This window comes from Nematocida parisii (assembly GCF_000250985.1).
Source record: "Nematocida parisii ERTm1 unplaced genomic scaffold supercont1.1, whole genome shotgun sequence".
NCBI classification, from domain to species: Eukaryota; Fungi; Microsporidia; genus Nematocida; species Nematocida parisii.
The window spans coordinates 55,727-71,193 of NW_013524646.1; the positions used below are offsets into that span (position 1 = coordinate 55,727).

At 34.4% G+C, this 15,467-nt stretch overlaps 8 protein-coding genes across 8 annotated transcripts; 1 reads left to right on the plus strand and 7 right to left on the minus strand.

Moving 5' to 3' along the window:
* Positions 1–291: 291 nt before the first annotated feature.
* Positions 292–3,207, plus strand: NEPG_00031 (uncharacterized protein; the record flags this gene model as incomplete). Its single annotated transcript, XM_013202411.1, has 1 exon — positions 292–3,207. The coding sequence occupies one exon, from the start codon at positions 292–294 to the stop codon at positions 3,103–3,105; it is 2,814 nt and encodes a 937-aa protein (XP_013057865.1). The 3' UTR covers positions 3,106–3,207.
* A 1,109-nt stretch (positions 3,208–4,316) lies between these two features.
* Positions 4,317–5,066, minus strand: NEPG_00032 (uncharacterized protein; the record flags this gene model as incomplete). Its single annotated transcript, XM_013202412.1, has 1 exon — positions 4,317–5,066. One exon carries the CDS (start codon positions 5,064–5,066, stop codon positions 4,326–4,328), a length of 741 nt encoding a protein of 246 aa, XP_013057866.1. The 3' UTR covers positions 4,317–4,325.
* Positions 5,067–5,453: 387 nt separating this feature from the next.
* Positions 5,454–8,939, minus strand: NEPG_00033 (uncharacterized protein; the record flags this gene model as incomplete). Its single annotated transcript, XM_013202413.1, has 1 exon — positions 5,454–8,939. The coding sequence occupies one exon, from the start codon at positions 8,937–8,939 to the stop codon at positions 5,454–5,456; it is 3,486 nt and encodes a 1,161-aa protein (XP_013057867.1).
* A 133-nt stretch (positions 8,940–9,072) lies between these two features.
* On the minus strand, positions 9,073–10,773 carry NEPG_00034 (DEAD box polypeptide 23; the record flags this gene model as incomplete). Its single annotated transcript, XM_013202414.1, has 1 exon — positions 9,073–10,773. The coding sequence occupies one exon, from the start codon at positions 10,771–10,773 to the stop codon at positions 9,145–9,147; it is 1,629 nt and encodes a 542-aa protein (XP_013057868.1). The 3' UTR covers positions 9,073–9,144.
* Positions 10,774–10,792: 19 nt separating this feature from the next.
* Positions 10,793–12,136, minus strand: NEPG_00035 (uncharacterized protein; the record flags this gene model as incomplete). The annotated part of the gene is made up of 1 exon (XM_013202415.1): positions 10,793–12,136. One exon carries the CDS (start codon positions 12,134–12,136, stop codon positions 10,793–10,795), a length of 1,344 nt encoding a protein of 447 aa, XP_013057869.1.
* Positions 12,137–12,287: 151 nt separating this feature from the next.
* Positions 12,288–12,455, minus strand: NEPG_00036 (uncharacterized protein; the record flags this gene model as incomplete). Its single annotated transcript, XM_013202416.1, has 1 exon — positions 12,288–12,455. The coding sequence occupies one exon, from the start codon at positions 12,453–12,455 to the stop codon at positions 12,288–12,290; it is 168 nt and encodes a 55-aa protein (XP_013057870.1).
* Positions 12,456–12,508: 53 nt separating this feature from the next.
* Positions 12,509–12,700, minus strand: NEPG_00037 (uncharacterized protein; the record flags this gene model as incomplete). Its single annotated transcript, XM_013202417.1, has 1 exon — positions 12,509–12,700. The coding sequence occupies one exon, from the start codon at positions 12,698–12,700 to the stop codon at positions 12,509–12,511; it is 192 nt and encodes a 63-aa protein (XP_013057871.1).
* Positions 12,701–12,744: 44 nt separating this feature from the next.
* NEPG_00038 (uncharacterized protein) lies at positions 12,745–15,113 on the minus strand (the record flags this gene model as incomplete). The annotated part of the gene is made up of 1 exon (XM_013202418.1): positions 12,745–15,113. One exon carries the CDS (start codon positions 15,111–15,113, stop codon positions 12,924–12,926), a length of 2,190 nt encoding a protein of 729 aa, XP_013057872.1. The 3' UTR covers positions 12,745–12,923.
* Between the last annotated feature and the right edge of the window lie 354 nt (positions 15,114–15,467).

Here is a 15,467-nt window from a genome sequence, read left to right on the forward strand (position 1 = left end):
TAAATCATCTAACTTTCATATTTTTGTTTGTATTGTATTTAAATTAATATCACATTTGATAACAGTTGTTTTTTACACTTTATATTTTTTAAATTTTAATATTAAAGATATGCGTATTGTTGTATACTAAGACTGGCATTTGTGCAGCATGGTATGAGTTATCAGAATGTTTAAACAGAACAGTACAAATTAAATCAGAAATTTTTGTTGACACAACAAGTCAACATAAATTAAATTGATTATTCGGTCTATAAATACGTATACAAATTCAATAAAGGTCAAAGTTTAAGAATGCCTTTTCCTAAGAAAACAGCTCATATAAGAAAGGGGCTTATTATTGGAATAGTTATACTATGTAGGATGTACTGTAGAGTAGGATTGGATGTTTATAAAGATTTACATAACAAAGAAATCAGAGATGGTCTGTGTATACGCACAAATGGGCCACTATTTCCGGCACGTACATTTGCTTCTGAGAAGTGCGATTTAATGCATTCAATGCGATTTTTGTCGCCGGGAGCAGATATAAATTATAGTGCAAGAGCTTCTATTGATTCTAGTGGAGATTTAACATCATATTTTAGTAGATACTTTAATAAGGATAAAACATACAAAATAAAACATCTTAGTAAAAAGAAGAAATATAGAACAAAACCACTTAGTGAAGAAGAGAAAGACCAACTTTATATTAGCGACTATCACCAAACATTAATATACTTATTCCCTTCCTCATTTGGTGATCTATCCATATACACAAATAGAAATAACTCATTCATGAGATTCATTCAAAGTAAACATGTGCTTGAGCACAGAATTAATATTTTAGCCTCTCTGTTTTTATTGGCAGAAGGAGTGGACGTGCCACTAAAAATAGAAGGCATTGGGGCAGAGCAAGTGTTAGTTCTAAAGAAGATTGGCACTAAAGAAAACATGTTTTCTCTAAGCATGATTGCTATGTGCAATATAAAGCAGCCTAGTGGTATAGTAAAACCTATTGAAGTTAAGCAAAGAGAAGCAGTTAGTGTTATAAACTTCTTTATAGAGAACAAAACGAATCCAGATATAAGAGAAGGAGGCAAATATGCAGAGCCAAGAACACATGAAGACTTTAAAACTGGTAAGTTTTTAAAGAATGCAAGGTGGCTAATACAGCACTATATATTTGAATACTTAGACAGTGAGAGTAGTATAATTGAGTTAGCAAAGGCTGTGCACTCTATGCTTAAGGAAAGTATAAAACAAAAAGAAAAGGAAAAACTAAATGCGGAAATAGAATATCTGAAAAGTATTATTGGCAAGTGCTTTGTGAAGTCTAATGGAGATATAACTAATGATAAAGGAATGCATGCATTAAATGTGGTGTATGGAAAGACATTTTTAGACAATGCATTTCCATTTTCTGGCAGCATAAGTATACCGAGTTATAGGTCTATTTCATCGTATAATAGGAAAAAAAATGAAAATAGTTTTATTGAAACATACAGCAATTGTGTTGAGGCTGGATTACTAGGTTTATTCTGTTGCTTAGCATATGATGCAGAGACTAAAGAATACACGACTGAACACATGGGAGAAGTATCGTCAGACTTGAAGAAGTTCTTTACCATATATAATAAACCATTTGAAACAGCTGATTATACTATATATAATGAGTGGAATAGAGTGGTGGCTGACCTGAAGAATGAAAATATTAAATATCTGAAAGAGAATAGGAATGAGCTTGTATCAGGTATAATAAACATGTTATATGTTATTACTGAAATAACGGGGAGGTATTCTAAAGACAAAGAGACTATTAAAGAATTCTACACTCGCCTAGAAGGGCATGAATGCAAAGATAATAATTTTGATGAAAATCAAAGTAAGCTATTCAATGATATAAAATCATATATAACAGAGTTATTTATATCACTTTCTAAGAAATGCAATTCAAAAAAGGATTCGAAGGAAGTGGAAAGAACAATAAAAATAGATACTTCAAATATGTCTATAAAGAAAAATATTATTGAACATCCTGATATATTTGGAAAAATAAGTATAACATACAGTGTTTCTGAGTTGGAAGGAGGGATAATATTAGAACACTCAAATATGCATTTATCCATTAAAGCAGTCTATAATGAAAGCGGCTTGGATTTAATTAGCCTAAACCAGGCACACATAAATAATACATCATTATGTGTTGAAGGAGAGAAAAACAATACTTTAACAGATTATCTGATTGCGCGTTGCATAGAACATCCTCGAGACAATAAAGTAGCCGAAGCAAACTTCAAAGAATTGCATCCAGAAAATATAAATATATCAGAAGAAAATAATTATTTATACCCAATAGAGAAGCTTTTCTTGTACAATAAATTTAAAAAAACGGGGCATGCGGCGTTTATGGCACATTATATTAGAGAGTGCCTCGTCGATTATCCACTTGAAGAAACCAATCCATGGGCACGACTTATTTCTAATCTATTAGGAAGCCTTCCGTTAAATGACTATAATGTGATGAATCATATTCTTTGCAATCCATTCTTTAAAGAAGAGTTATATAATCATCGCTATAAAAAAATAACTATACTCAGTGATATAGATAATATTTATTATAAGTATATAATGACGCATGGCATTCATGTTCATTTAATATATTGTGACTCTCTTAAAAGAATCCTACAAATTTTAAAGACATACATAAGTATGGGTGGTGAAATAGGAAATTATTTATTATTTTTAGAGACAGTTCTTTACAAAAATAATCAAATAAAATTACTCTCTTTATTGACATGTGGTGGTGAAAATATAACTTATCTATCAGAAATTGCAGAATTTATAGATAATTTGGATAGAAATGATCCTAGATATACAAATACTTTAACATCTAATGATATGTGGACTATTTGGTTTAGAATGGCTTTTAAGTCGGATATATTCATTTCGATCATAGAATCAATCTTTGATAAAATTAATACTGAAGAAGAAAACGTACATAGTGAGTTTATAAAAGAATTTGATTTTTCGGATTTAAGGGATAGTAAAAAAATAGCAAATTTTCTGAGATATCTTATAAAGAAGTCACCCGAAACCCGAAAAAAGTTTTATTATGCTGTACCATGAACCATTATTAATATACTCTAATGAAATTTAGTACTCTAAATAATACAACCAAGGAAACTAGAAATAATATCAGTGTGGTGACACCACCACTCAGGTATGGGCACCGATGGCGATACGCCTATGCGCCAGCTCGCGCGATGATCTCGCTAAAACAAAAGGCCGGGATCGCAATTCCGTAGATCCCCTTTCGATTATTTAACTTAAGCGGTTCCCCCAATTTAGGAAAGACTTAGGGATGCATTGATGGCTTATTTCAGCGCTTTGTCTAGCACAATCGCGCCCTTAGGACTCTGAGCCCGCACGGAATTAGACCGCTTTCTAAATATAATAAAGAGCTCTCTCTTTTCATTCTCTTTTCTATCTTGGCTACGTAGCAGGGTAGCGTTAGCGTTATTCCTCGTGAGTATGTTAAATATTTTCTTTAATTGAAACAGTTGTTTTCTTTATATTTTTAAGTGTAAATTCTTGTATGGTATAAGTGAAATCTGGTATTTGTTAAGACTCAATAACTATTACATAGTTTATTAAAAGCTCTAGCTCGGCCAATTTTAGAGCAGCATCACAAATGATCCCTATACAAATATTAGCAAGCCCATAAAACATTATTAATTAGTTAACTGCTTTATTGTCTTAACAGAGCTAATTTCATTCTAGAGATGACTATGCATTGGATAGATGGTTAACAGAATTTCGGGTTATTTCTGGTTAGTATACATAATATAAGCACGATTTATTATAGATAAAATAATATTAAGCTAAGTATTAATATATAGCCCCTTGGCAACACATTCTGATGAAAGGGACACGCACCAATTCAAATAACAAACCGGGAGAGTAGAAATAATATTAGAATTACTATTATGATTGATTAATTAATGTCTTGTGCTTAAATATAAATAGCTCAGGTTATATCTTAACTACTTATTTCTTGTTTCTACCTCTCCCTGGTTTATTGTGATATGTATTGTAATGCTCTTAATATAATTTAGTATAATTAGAATATTTTATTCGTGTGCTTTAATAAGCTATATTCTATATTTATTCTATAAGTGAATTTTGAATCATTCTACTTCTACTTAATTATTTTGAATTATATATCGGATAAATCATCTTGTGTTCTTATATTCTCTATAAATTCCTCACCTTTCTCTTTTCTCATTATAATGTATAAATTATATAAAATACCTTTGCTACATTTAATTATACTGTAGTAGTATTGTTTATTGATCACTTAGCATACCTGTCCTGTAATTCTCATAGAAGTGCGTGTGTGTTAAATCCAACAAATCTTCTCTTGCTTCATCTAACATATTCATAAATGAAATATAATCAGAATGTTTTTCATTTGTAGTGTCTGCTACCCCATGAGGAAGGATTCTTTCTTTATACGTACTATCTACTAGACTCCTCTCCCCACTGAACAGTGCAAATACGTACGCATCTTCATCCTTCTCTACACCGAATGTATTTATGTTATTTATCTTTAATAGATCGGATATTTTTCTTTTTTGTACTTGTATTTCTTCGGCTGTATAATAATCACACTTAGGAATAATTACTAATGTGTTCACTTTATTAGACAGCAGTCTAAGTAGTACAATGTCATAGTCCTTTATACCCTTACTGGCTGGTGATGCAAATAGAATCATTAAATGTATACGAGAATCTTCTAAAAAAGGATCCCTTTGAATTTTTGTTTCTTCTAGTAAAAAACTCTTATACCGGTCTCTTATGAATATTTCTATTTGCTTGATTTTTGTGTCTGTGCTTCTGTCAGTGCCATACCCGCGAGTGTCAAATATTCTTATCCCCTTCTCATTTATAAATATTTGATGTTCTGTAACGTCTCCTTCTGAGAGCAATTCAGCACTTGCCATGGACTTTATAAGTGAACTCTTTCCCGTGTTAGATGCACCCACAAAAAGAATATTTATGTTCTTATTCCTCTTCCTGTACTTCATTTGTTTATGCTTATATTGTTATACATAATTTATCCTGCATTATTTATTACATATCATATTATGTTTATTTTCCTATGTTACTGTGGTATTATACAAGTAATATACTTGTTGTTTTATATACATATACTATTATATTCTACTGTGTTTTACAGATACTTTAATAATAAAATTAAATAAAGCTATTTTGTATATATTCATAAGTTATACTCAAATAATATTTATACTGTATAAGTATAAAATGTACAAATTAAAAATAAAATAAAATAAAATAAAAATATTTATACTGTAATTATAAATTTAATAATATAACTCGAAATAACCTTAAATACTGAATAATTTGAAGTATTACGTACTTATGCGTGTATGGTTACATCTACTAGTACTAATTCAATTATACGGCCTAAAAAATACATCAAAAATATCATAATGTATTCCTAATTTAGACAGCATGTAATTAATATTCTTTACAGTTATAGTTACTTTAGAAATATTTGATATATCAGACATGTCTATAGGTGGTAAATTATTCAGTTCATGAATATTCTTCTTAAGCAAAGGACTAAGCCGCTCATACATAGGATTGTTATCTATACTTACCAGATTATTTATACGATTTTTAAAGTCGGGACATAAAACAGATGCGAACTGGCATCTACTTGAGCCGAGTTTTGTATAAATGCATATTCCATACCTAAACATGTCCAGTGATACGTGCTTTTTTTGAAGCATACTTAGAAAACATGAAAGTACTTTTTTTGTTCTTTTGCCTTGTATATTATTTTCTATAGTATTATTACACTTTGTGGTATTCTGTACTAAGTCCCAGTGATAATTTGTATAATCCTCTATGCCGTGCTGTATTCTTGTACGCCAGGATATATTTGCACTATAATTATTAATATTGCTTTGTACAATATTCATGCTATAACAGTCACAGTCTTCATAGGGTGAATTTATGTCTAATACGCTAAAATCACTGTAGTAGTACGCCTTATTCTTATAATTATCTATTATTCCTAATGGTTTATACCTTCTGTTTGCGTGTGTAGGTACTTCCAGCCAATTAGAAAATTCAATGGGGACTAAATCTTTATATTCAGTAAGGATATTAATATGATACTTCTCTGATTTTAAAACATAAGGACCTAAATACGTTGCAGATATCATTAACTTGGGTAGAAATAAAGGTATTCTTGGGAATAGACCGATTTTACTCTCTTCCTTGCACAGTTGATTAATCTCCTTTTTCTGCAGGGAATGTATTGTATAATTATTTAATACATCTGCACCGAGTGGATTGAGCTGGGCAAATATAAATTCTGTGGTTTGGAGGTTTTCTTTTATATAATAGAAAACAACAGTAAAGCCAGAATTGGCCATTTCTTCAATGGTCTTCTCCATATCGTTATCTTTCTTGGTTTTTTTGCATTTTTTATCGCTTGTAGTATCGGGCATAATCATTGACCATTTGTTTTCGCTTTTGCTGTATTTAAATGGATATACATTATTACTGAATGAAGATTTCTTGCTCTGGCGTATATTAAAGGTCTTCTTTATATGTTCTACTATATCTGAAATAGTGTGTATATAGTGATACTTATACACATTGCGCGTATTTTTAAACACAAAAAACGGAAGATGTATAATGTATACACGGTGTGTATGATTGTCTATGAATTGGACATGGTAATGATGAGAGTGAGATAATTCTACACTGTCGTAGAATATATTCTCATAATTTGCTGTCCTGCTTGTTATTTTGTCTAATAGTCTTTTATCATGGGATGCAAGCACAGAATACTCGAGTAAAAGAGTGCACACACTAAAATTCGCGTCTATAATAGAATCCTTTCCCTTTAGAACAAGTATATTATTTGCGGGAATTCCTGTATACTCTTTCATATATAAGTAGTTAAGCTTGTACATCGACCTGGCTCTAGATTTATACTGTACGTGCGGTCTGATTTCTTTTATTTTTTCATTAATGTATGTTTTATACGTATTCTTAGAATGTCTATAAAAAACAGTGAATATCTTATAAACAAGGTTATACATGTCAATGTCACTGTACGTATGCAAAGAATAATTACGATTGGCTATCTGTATTTTTCTGCTTGCTTCTATTTTTATAATAGTCGAATTATGGATCTTTCCATATAAATACTGTATAATACAAAACAATCTGTGCTGCGGCTCAATGTTCCCCAATAGTAAGATCTGGGACTGAGTATCTTCTATCAAAGAGTACGGTATATAGAACAAATCTTCATATATTTCTGGTATGCTTAGAATCAATTGTATCTGCCTTTTTATGCGTGAAATATCTGGTACGCCAATACTGTCTAGGTTTAGCTTATTTTGCTCTATGATTATTACAAGCATACTCTCTGCATGCCACCATAGATTTATGCCCTTTCTAATGTATATGTCACCAAGAGGTATTTTCATAATATTATTTCTAGAAAAGGCTCTATTATAATAAGAAGCAGAATTAATCTCCGTGCAATAACAAGTAGGTATCTCATTTAACATGTACTTGTATAAATCCTTTATAAACCGATTGTAATAGAACATATTATAGTTCTTAAATATCTGTTTGGTTATTTCGGGATTCTCCACCAGATATTTAATAAGAAAAATTGCCCTGCGTGCATCTCTTTTCTTGGCTGTGTATATGCTTATCCAAATGTTCCTAATTTTCTTGAATTCACGAATCATGCCGATGCCAAACGAAAAATAAATCTCATCACGCCTACTCTTGTTCTTCGCATAGGAACACAATATTGCTTGGGTGGGCTTAAACCGATAAATGTCTTTCATCGAGAGAACTTTATACCTGTTAAATGTGTTTATAGAGTCAAAATACTCCATTGAGTCTTTAAATACATACTTTCTTGATATTTGACTGAATGACTCACTGGATGCATAACTGCTCTCAGAGGTATCACTCAGCTGTTCATTTTCTGAAGAGCTCTCAGATAATTTATCTACTGCCACAAAAGGACTGCTTTTTCTTCTACTTTTCTTTTTAGAAGTTTTTTCAAGTACCTTCTTCTTTTTATTTTTAATTGTACTCTCTGAGTCTATTAGTGGAGTGGTTTTTCTCTTTGAATTCCTAATTTTTTTTATAGTATTTTTCGCATAGCTAATAGCACTCTTTCTATCTTCTGATTCAGATACTTTCTCTTCACATGTGGATTTATTGAAATTTCGGGTTATATCCAAAGTAGATGCGTACGGTTCTATGTTCTCAACTTCAACCAGCTGGGCCGATGGTATTTGCATTAGCTCATCTAAGGTTACATCATTCAAAGGCTCTTTTTCTATAGAAACACCCTCATCCGCCCCTTTTTCTGTGGAGGATAGTTTATTTTCCATTTCTTTCATTTTATTATAATAAATCGCAGGAACTGCCAGATTAAACGTAGTGTTATTAAACAGCTTTTCTGAATCATAGTAACACTGAAGTACCTCAATACTAGTATCAATGTGAATAGAAAGCATTTCATCTGTACTAATTGAACCGTTACTAAAGTAGTCAATGCTTTGCTCATCCGGTGCACAAATAATTCTGATGTGTGCCCATAATACACTTACATATAGCCAGTAGACATACAGAAGCACTTTTCGAATAGCCTTCTTTCCTAATACTCCCATTGCAGTTACTAGATTGAATCTCAGCCACTGCATTATACAGTGAATATGTCCACAAACTACATTATAAACCGGCTTGTAGTATAATTTAAACCTACTGGCATGCCTGTCCAACTGGCCAGATCCATGCTGTATGCATACCTTCAGTTTACTCCTACCGCATATCTGTTTAATGCTTTTATATTCTAAGTTATTCTCTCTCCCGTTTCTTCTTTCCATTCTGTTGCTTTCTGTTTTTAATTTTAGATTTTTTGCATATAATACATTTTGATTTCTAGCTTTATTAAATATGCGCAGCCTAGTATGCACACTTCACAAGAATACAAAAATTTAAATGTGCAGGAATATTATAAGCGTAATGTTTTTATTTTTACTATTGCATTATTAATTCTCCTTCTAGTCTAAATATTTAACCATGCAACAATTAATCCCAGTCAAGGTTCTTCTGTATTTTTATCTTCTCGTTTAATGCAGGTGCTGTCTTATGCTTGATTTCCTGTGTTTCGTAGAAGTGCTGTCCGCCTTCTTCTCTCTTCTTAAAAGATGGGGGCTGCCGAGAACTGTTTCCGCGGTGGGACTTTGGAGATTTCATTTGTCCAATATCATGCAAAAATGCCGGCACCTCCTGCTTGGCCTTTTTTAATATTTCAATGAGAGGTGCTGCCTGTGCATGGTCGTCCCTAGCAAAGAAAGTGATTGAGCGGCCGGTCTTCCCCGCCCTGCCGGTTCTTCCTATTCTGTGTATGTACTCCTTTACATCATTTGGCATCATGTAGTTTAATACTAGCGCAATTCCAGGAACATCCAGGCCACGCGCAGCAATAGAAGTAGCAATAAGAATGGGGACGTCTCCTTTAAACTCCTTAAGTGCGTGCTCTCTCTCCATCTGTGTTTTGTCTCCGTGCAGAGTAGTACAGTTAATTCCATTTCCGTGTAAATAGTCTGAGAGCACAGCGCAGTCGTCCTTCTTCTCAACGAATATAACTATCTTTGGCAGTTCATACCCGTCGCCCTTCTGTCCGGGTGAGTCATGTACTTTCTTGCTTGTGTCTTTGTGCTTGTCTCCCCACTGCAGAACAGGCACCGTATATTTAGCCTGTACAAATGCTTTCTTCTCTATGGCTGCGCTTGGCTTATACCCGTACTCCAGCAGAATTTTCATTAACTTCTCATTTCTCTTTGCCTGCCTCTTGTTTGGCTCTTCTATATAAATTATCTCCTGTGTAATGCTCTCTATTGGCCCATTACCCACGTGAACTTCTTCTGGTGTGTTCTGGAAGAACTCCTTGGCTAGCCTCTGCACTGCAGGAGGGAAAGTAGCGGAGAACATCATTGTCTGTCTTCTCTTATTTGGACTGAGTGCGCCAAGAATAGATCTAATCTGCTTCTCGAACCCCATGTCAAGCATTCTATCAGCCTCATCAAATATCAACACCTGCACATTCTTAAGATTCAGTGGGTGATACTGATCAAACACAAAATCCTGAATTCTGCCAGGAGTACCGATTAGTAAGTCCACGCCCTTTGACAATGACGATGCCTGGCCTTTCTTCTCAACTCCACCATATATACAGGCAGATGAAATTGACATCCCTTCAGAAAGAATGCATGCTTCAGCATGTATCTGCATAGCTAACTCTCGCGTTGGGGCTAGAACTAGTGCACTCACGGTCTTTCTTGATGATTTAAATAAACTGCCCCTATCTGCATATCCACGCACTTTCCTCTCTGTGGCATTCACTGAGTTCAGAAAATTTATGGTTGGAACAAGGAATGAAATTGTCTTTCCCATGCCCGTGGGAGCAGATATTAACAAGTCCTTCCCGTGCATTCCTAATGGCACAACATACTTCTGAACAATTGAAGGAGTTGTTATATTGTTCTTCTCCATGTTCTCCAGTATTTTCTGTGTAATTAATTGCCCTTTAAACGAAGTAATTGGCGTTATCTTCTCTTTTGTTTTTGTTTTTGTTTTTATTCCACTCTCTTCATGTTCTACGAACTGTTCTTCATGCCGGCTCATGCTCGGCGGTGTATAATTAATTTCATTCATTTTATGGTTGCAAATTTTTTTATGCTTCTAGTCTTTTATACAGAAGCACATTCGTTAAAAACCCATCACATGAGGATATAATTAGTGACAAAATGTCCTGGTCGTCCTGAATTGGCTTTATATCTGTAATGGGAAGGAACGAGCAATCAACAATCCTGAACACAAGAGAATACTCCTTTGTTGTAAAAATATACACATTCCTTCCCTCAGATACTATTAAGTACTCAGAAGTGCACACAGTGCATATAGTTGGTGAAGGAAATGGTGTGATTGTTTTTATGACTTTATACTCTGGGGGTGATAAAATGTGAACAGCATTTATTCCCTCATACGCGGCAGAAGGTAGATATAAAAGACCATCCTCAGAGAAGGAAAGTCTTCTAAAGAAAAAGGTGTGTTTGTCAGTTATTAATGATTTCTTACATAATTTTTGAATTGCCTTCCCTGAGTCATTGAATACTTTAAGAACTCGGTCATTTCCTACACTTGCAAATATTTCATCTGTGCACGCAATTCCCTGTACTATATCCTTGTGTGCCTGCTTGGATGAAATACACTTAGCAAATACATCCTGCACATACTCCTCTATCACCCTAAATTTAACTGATTTATGTGGTTTATCTACTGTGCTATTTCCCTTGGGTTGAGATGCCTTCTTTGGGCTGCTTTGCACTGCCAAGTTATTACTGCTCAGGATTATCTCGAGTTCTTCTGATGTGCTTTGACTTATTTCAGATACATATGGGGTATCACATTTTAAGACCTCACTACTTCCAGTTATTTCAAGTATACCTGTGTTTACTGAGTGATTCTCGGTATTTTCAGACTCTGCAGTGGATTTGGAAGTGCTCTCATTTCTCGGATTGGTAAATAGCTTATACTGCTCTATTCGACCAGAAGATACACCCACTAGAATCTTTTCCTGGAACCATTTTACTTCATATATGTCTGTACTATCCGCACCTCTAACTTGAATGGGCTGCCCTGTATACTTTTTGTCTTCCTCCGCTGGTGTACTTTCTAGAATCCTTTGCATGTCCCATGCATAAACTGCGCCAGTGTCTCCACCAGATAGTAAATATTTCCCATCTTTACTAAATTGCAGAGAATTAACACTGCCCCTGTGCTTATTTAATGTATAAATGTGAATTATACTGCATCCTTCACTAAGAGCTGTTTTATACTCAAAGCACTCTTTCGGCTCTTCTCCAGTGTACGTATACTCCCATAGCCTAATTGCTTTATCACCACCTGCAGTTGCAATAATTGTCTTTCCCTTTGCTTTCATAACATCTACTGCGAATATCGCCGACTCTTCATGAAATTGTAAATTTAGCTTTACGACCGTACACCTTTCTCTCATGGAAAGAAAAAATACGCACATATTTATACATTTAAATTATTTCAAGATATTCAATTGTTCTTAAATACACTAAAATTACTACACAAATTACAGAGTACAGTATTTATTACTACACGTATAGCAAATATAGTTGGGTTCTGTGTACAGCACACTATGATTTATTTTGTGGTTGTCCAATATACTTATACCGTAATGATATATCTACTGCTGCTTTCTTCTGTTCAGGTGAAGGGTTTGGATTTGCTGTTATTTCAAATTCTGCTGAAAACACGTATGCTAAGGATATCACATATATAACAGTCTGTCTAAGAACATTCATTATTTAACCATACAAATTTGTATTTAACCAGAAGTCTTTGTTTATTTGCATATTCACGAATTAATCAGTATATTGTCTGTTGACTGTGCATGACAATACAGGCACATACACCGCACAGTAAATACTCCAAATATCATTTTAACCCAACTAAACGTACTGTTTATGTACGATATATTTACTAGATTTTCATAAAGATTGAATTTTTGGGGTATACCCGTGTAAAATAACAGTTTTTCATGGGGCATAGCATAAACAGCAGTTTTATATTTGAATTTAATGATTTTATTTCTGATTTATTTTGATTTTTAATGGTTTGCTTTGAAATATAACCTGAAAGTACAAAGAACTCTCTCCTATGCGCACATACACTAAAAATAATACAATTTAAAGGAAAATCCTACAATATTTTTTATGACTGCTATTATTTCCTGTTGAAATTGTCTTTTTGCTATTACCGTAATAGGACAGTTATTTCTTTAGTGAGTCCTGCTTTCCCAGATGTTTTGCATGTGTCTGTGCAAAAAGACTTTCAAACTCCGTGCCTTTAAGAATGTCTAAACAGAGTTTGTAATTCTCTGACCTGTACCCAGCAGCCAATGCAGCCAGACTCTTCCCCTGATCATACGCCTTTTCTGCTGCATGGCCAATGTCCTTTACACTATTTGAAAGTGAGGCTAATAAAATTTCATTTTCAACGGATAGTCCCTTTTTTGCACATGCAAGAGCTTCAGACACTTTCCCAGCCTGTACAAATAATGTGCTTAAGCGAGAATACTTTGCTTCTGTATCAGAGATTTTCATTGCATCATTAAGCCGGCCCAGCTTAATTAATAACTCAAACTTCTCATCTGGGTCATCTGCTAGCTTATACGCGTCTTCTAGCATGTTCATACCCACAAGGAAGTGAATGCACTCCTTCACGTACTTATTTGGTATTTTCTCTGGCATACTCCCGGATACAATCATATTCTGGTATTTAACTAATTCCCAGTCTACCTCATACTCAAATACATTCCCTCCATCCATACACCACACCCCATCAAGTACCCCAAGAATCTCTCCTGTTGCACTGAGTGACATAAAGGAGACAGGCTGCATTTTCAGATTGTTTTTAGTTGGCTGTGTTATAAGCACATAAACTATCTTGCCTCCCGTATGAATAAATATTACATTATCACGGGCACCCCAGCCAGATATTTTAAATTCGTATACACACTGTGCTGACTTGTTATTACTGTTTCTCTCACCTTCTCTGAATATTTCTACTCTGTTCTTATAGAACATCACATATACATCCTTGTACTTATACACTCCCTGAACATCAGGCACTTCCATTAGTACCTCACCAGACATACTGATCAGATAATGCATGCTCTCTGTCTTTAAAAGCAATTCATCATTATTCACTTTAACCATGGACTTCACTGAATCTATCTCTGGTAGTTCTATCTTCTGGTCAATCTCAAAGTCACAGTATCGGACAAGCGCATCTTTGTACACCATAAGGAATTCTTCTGGGCCAGTCCACACCAGAGAATGACCAGGAACAGACACCTGCAGTAAAAACCCAAGCACTGTATACACATAAACCATATTGTCAGACTCAACACACAAATACCGCCCCGTCTCAGAAAGTGCAATTCTATCGGGAAGGAATGAGAGTGTGGTTACGACTTTCTGTGCAGACGGATTGGCTGTTTTTATTTGCTTGACCTGCGTATTCTCTGCTATCACTATTCTTCCTTCAGTCTTGCCTGTTGTAATAAATGTGGTTAGTGTAGTACTCTGCATTTGCTTTATAAAGGAAATCCCCTCATCTCCACCCACCAGGGCACCGCCCGTGTGCGTGCTGCATACACTCCATATTCTCTGAACCTTCCCTGGAGTGGCAGTCTCTGGCCGGAACCTTTTCTTATCCCACTCCCGAACAATCCCGTCCTCACCCGTGCTGATAAATCCTCTGTTGGTGCAGTGTATGGCAGTTACTGGCCCAATGTGCCCAGCAACACTCGTGACTAAATTGTACGTTGCTGAGTCCCATACATTTATTTTTCCATCATCGCCCCCGCTGATTATATACTTGTCCTTAATGTACTTTACTGTGTTCAGTGGTACTTTTGTTCCCTTCAGAATTTTGGCTGCATTCCCCGTCTCAATATTCCACGCGATTATGTTGTGGTCAAGCGAGCACGTCAGAAGGGTTTTGTTATCCTGGGGCGAAAAGTCTCCAGACATGACAAAGTGCGTATGCCCAGTAAGCGTCTTTATTAAAGATATCTCCTTGGAGTAGTCCCATATTTTAACCTGCATGTCATCTGAACAGGTTGCTATATACGGCAGGACAGGGTGCACTGCAATATACCTTATAAAGTCAGAATGGGCCTGTACCTTGCACTTTATCTTGAATGTGTCTATGCAGTAAAGCCTTATCATACCATCATCCGATCCAAGCACAAAGCACTCACAGTCCTCAATGAATGCAGCTGCTCTTATGGGTATTTCCCCAATACTCCCGGATTTAATTAGCAGCATACTTGCCGTATTCCATAACTCAAACTCTCCATTGTACATTGCCACCAGTGCAAGTGGCTCTTTTTTATGTGCTGTCACATGTTTTACTCTCGCTTTCTCAAATCTGCCAGCAATCCTCTCTTCCATGGAAATAAAATAATAAGTTAATTTATCCTTTATAAATAATAAATAGTCTCATATGTATAATAAGTCTTACATATTTAAAATACTTTATACACATTGTGTTACATATTTAAAATACTTTATACACATTGTGTTATATATTTTATATTAATATGACTTAAATAGGATTATAATACAAATTTATAACAGAACATATACTAAATACACAATTATACGCCTATGCTTATATTAGTATAACTTACTTTATATACAACGTGTAATAATATGTAGTAATATATACACATTGTGTTATAATTACTGTATACATTCATTATTTAATAAACAATCATTATAATATAATATTAATAATGATAACAT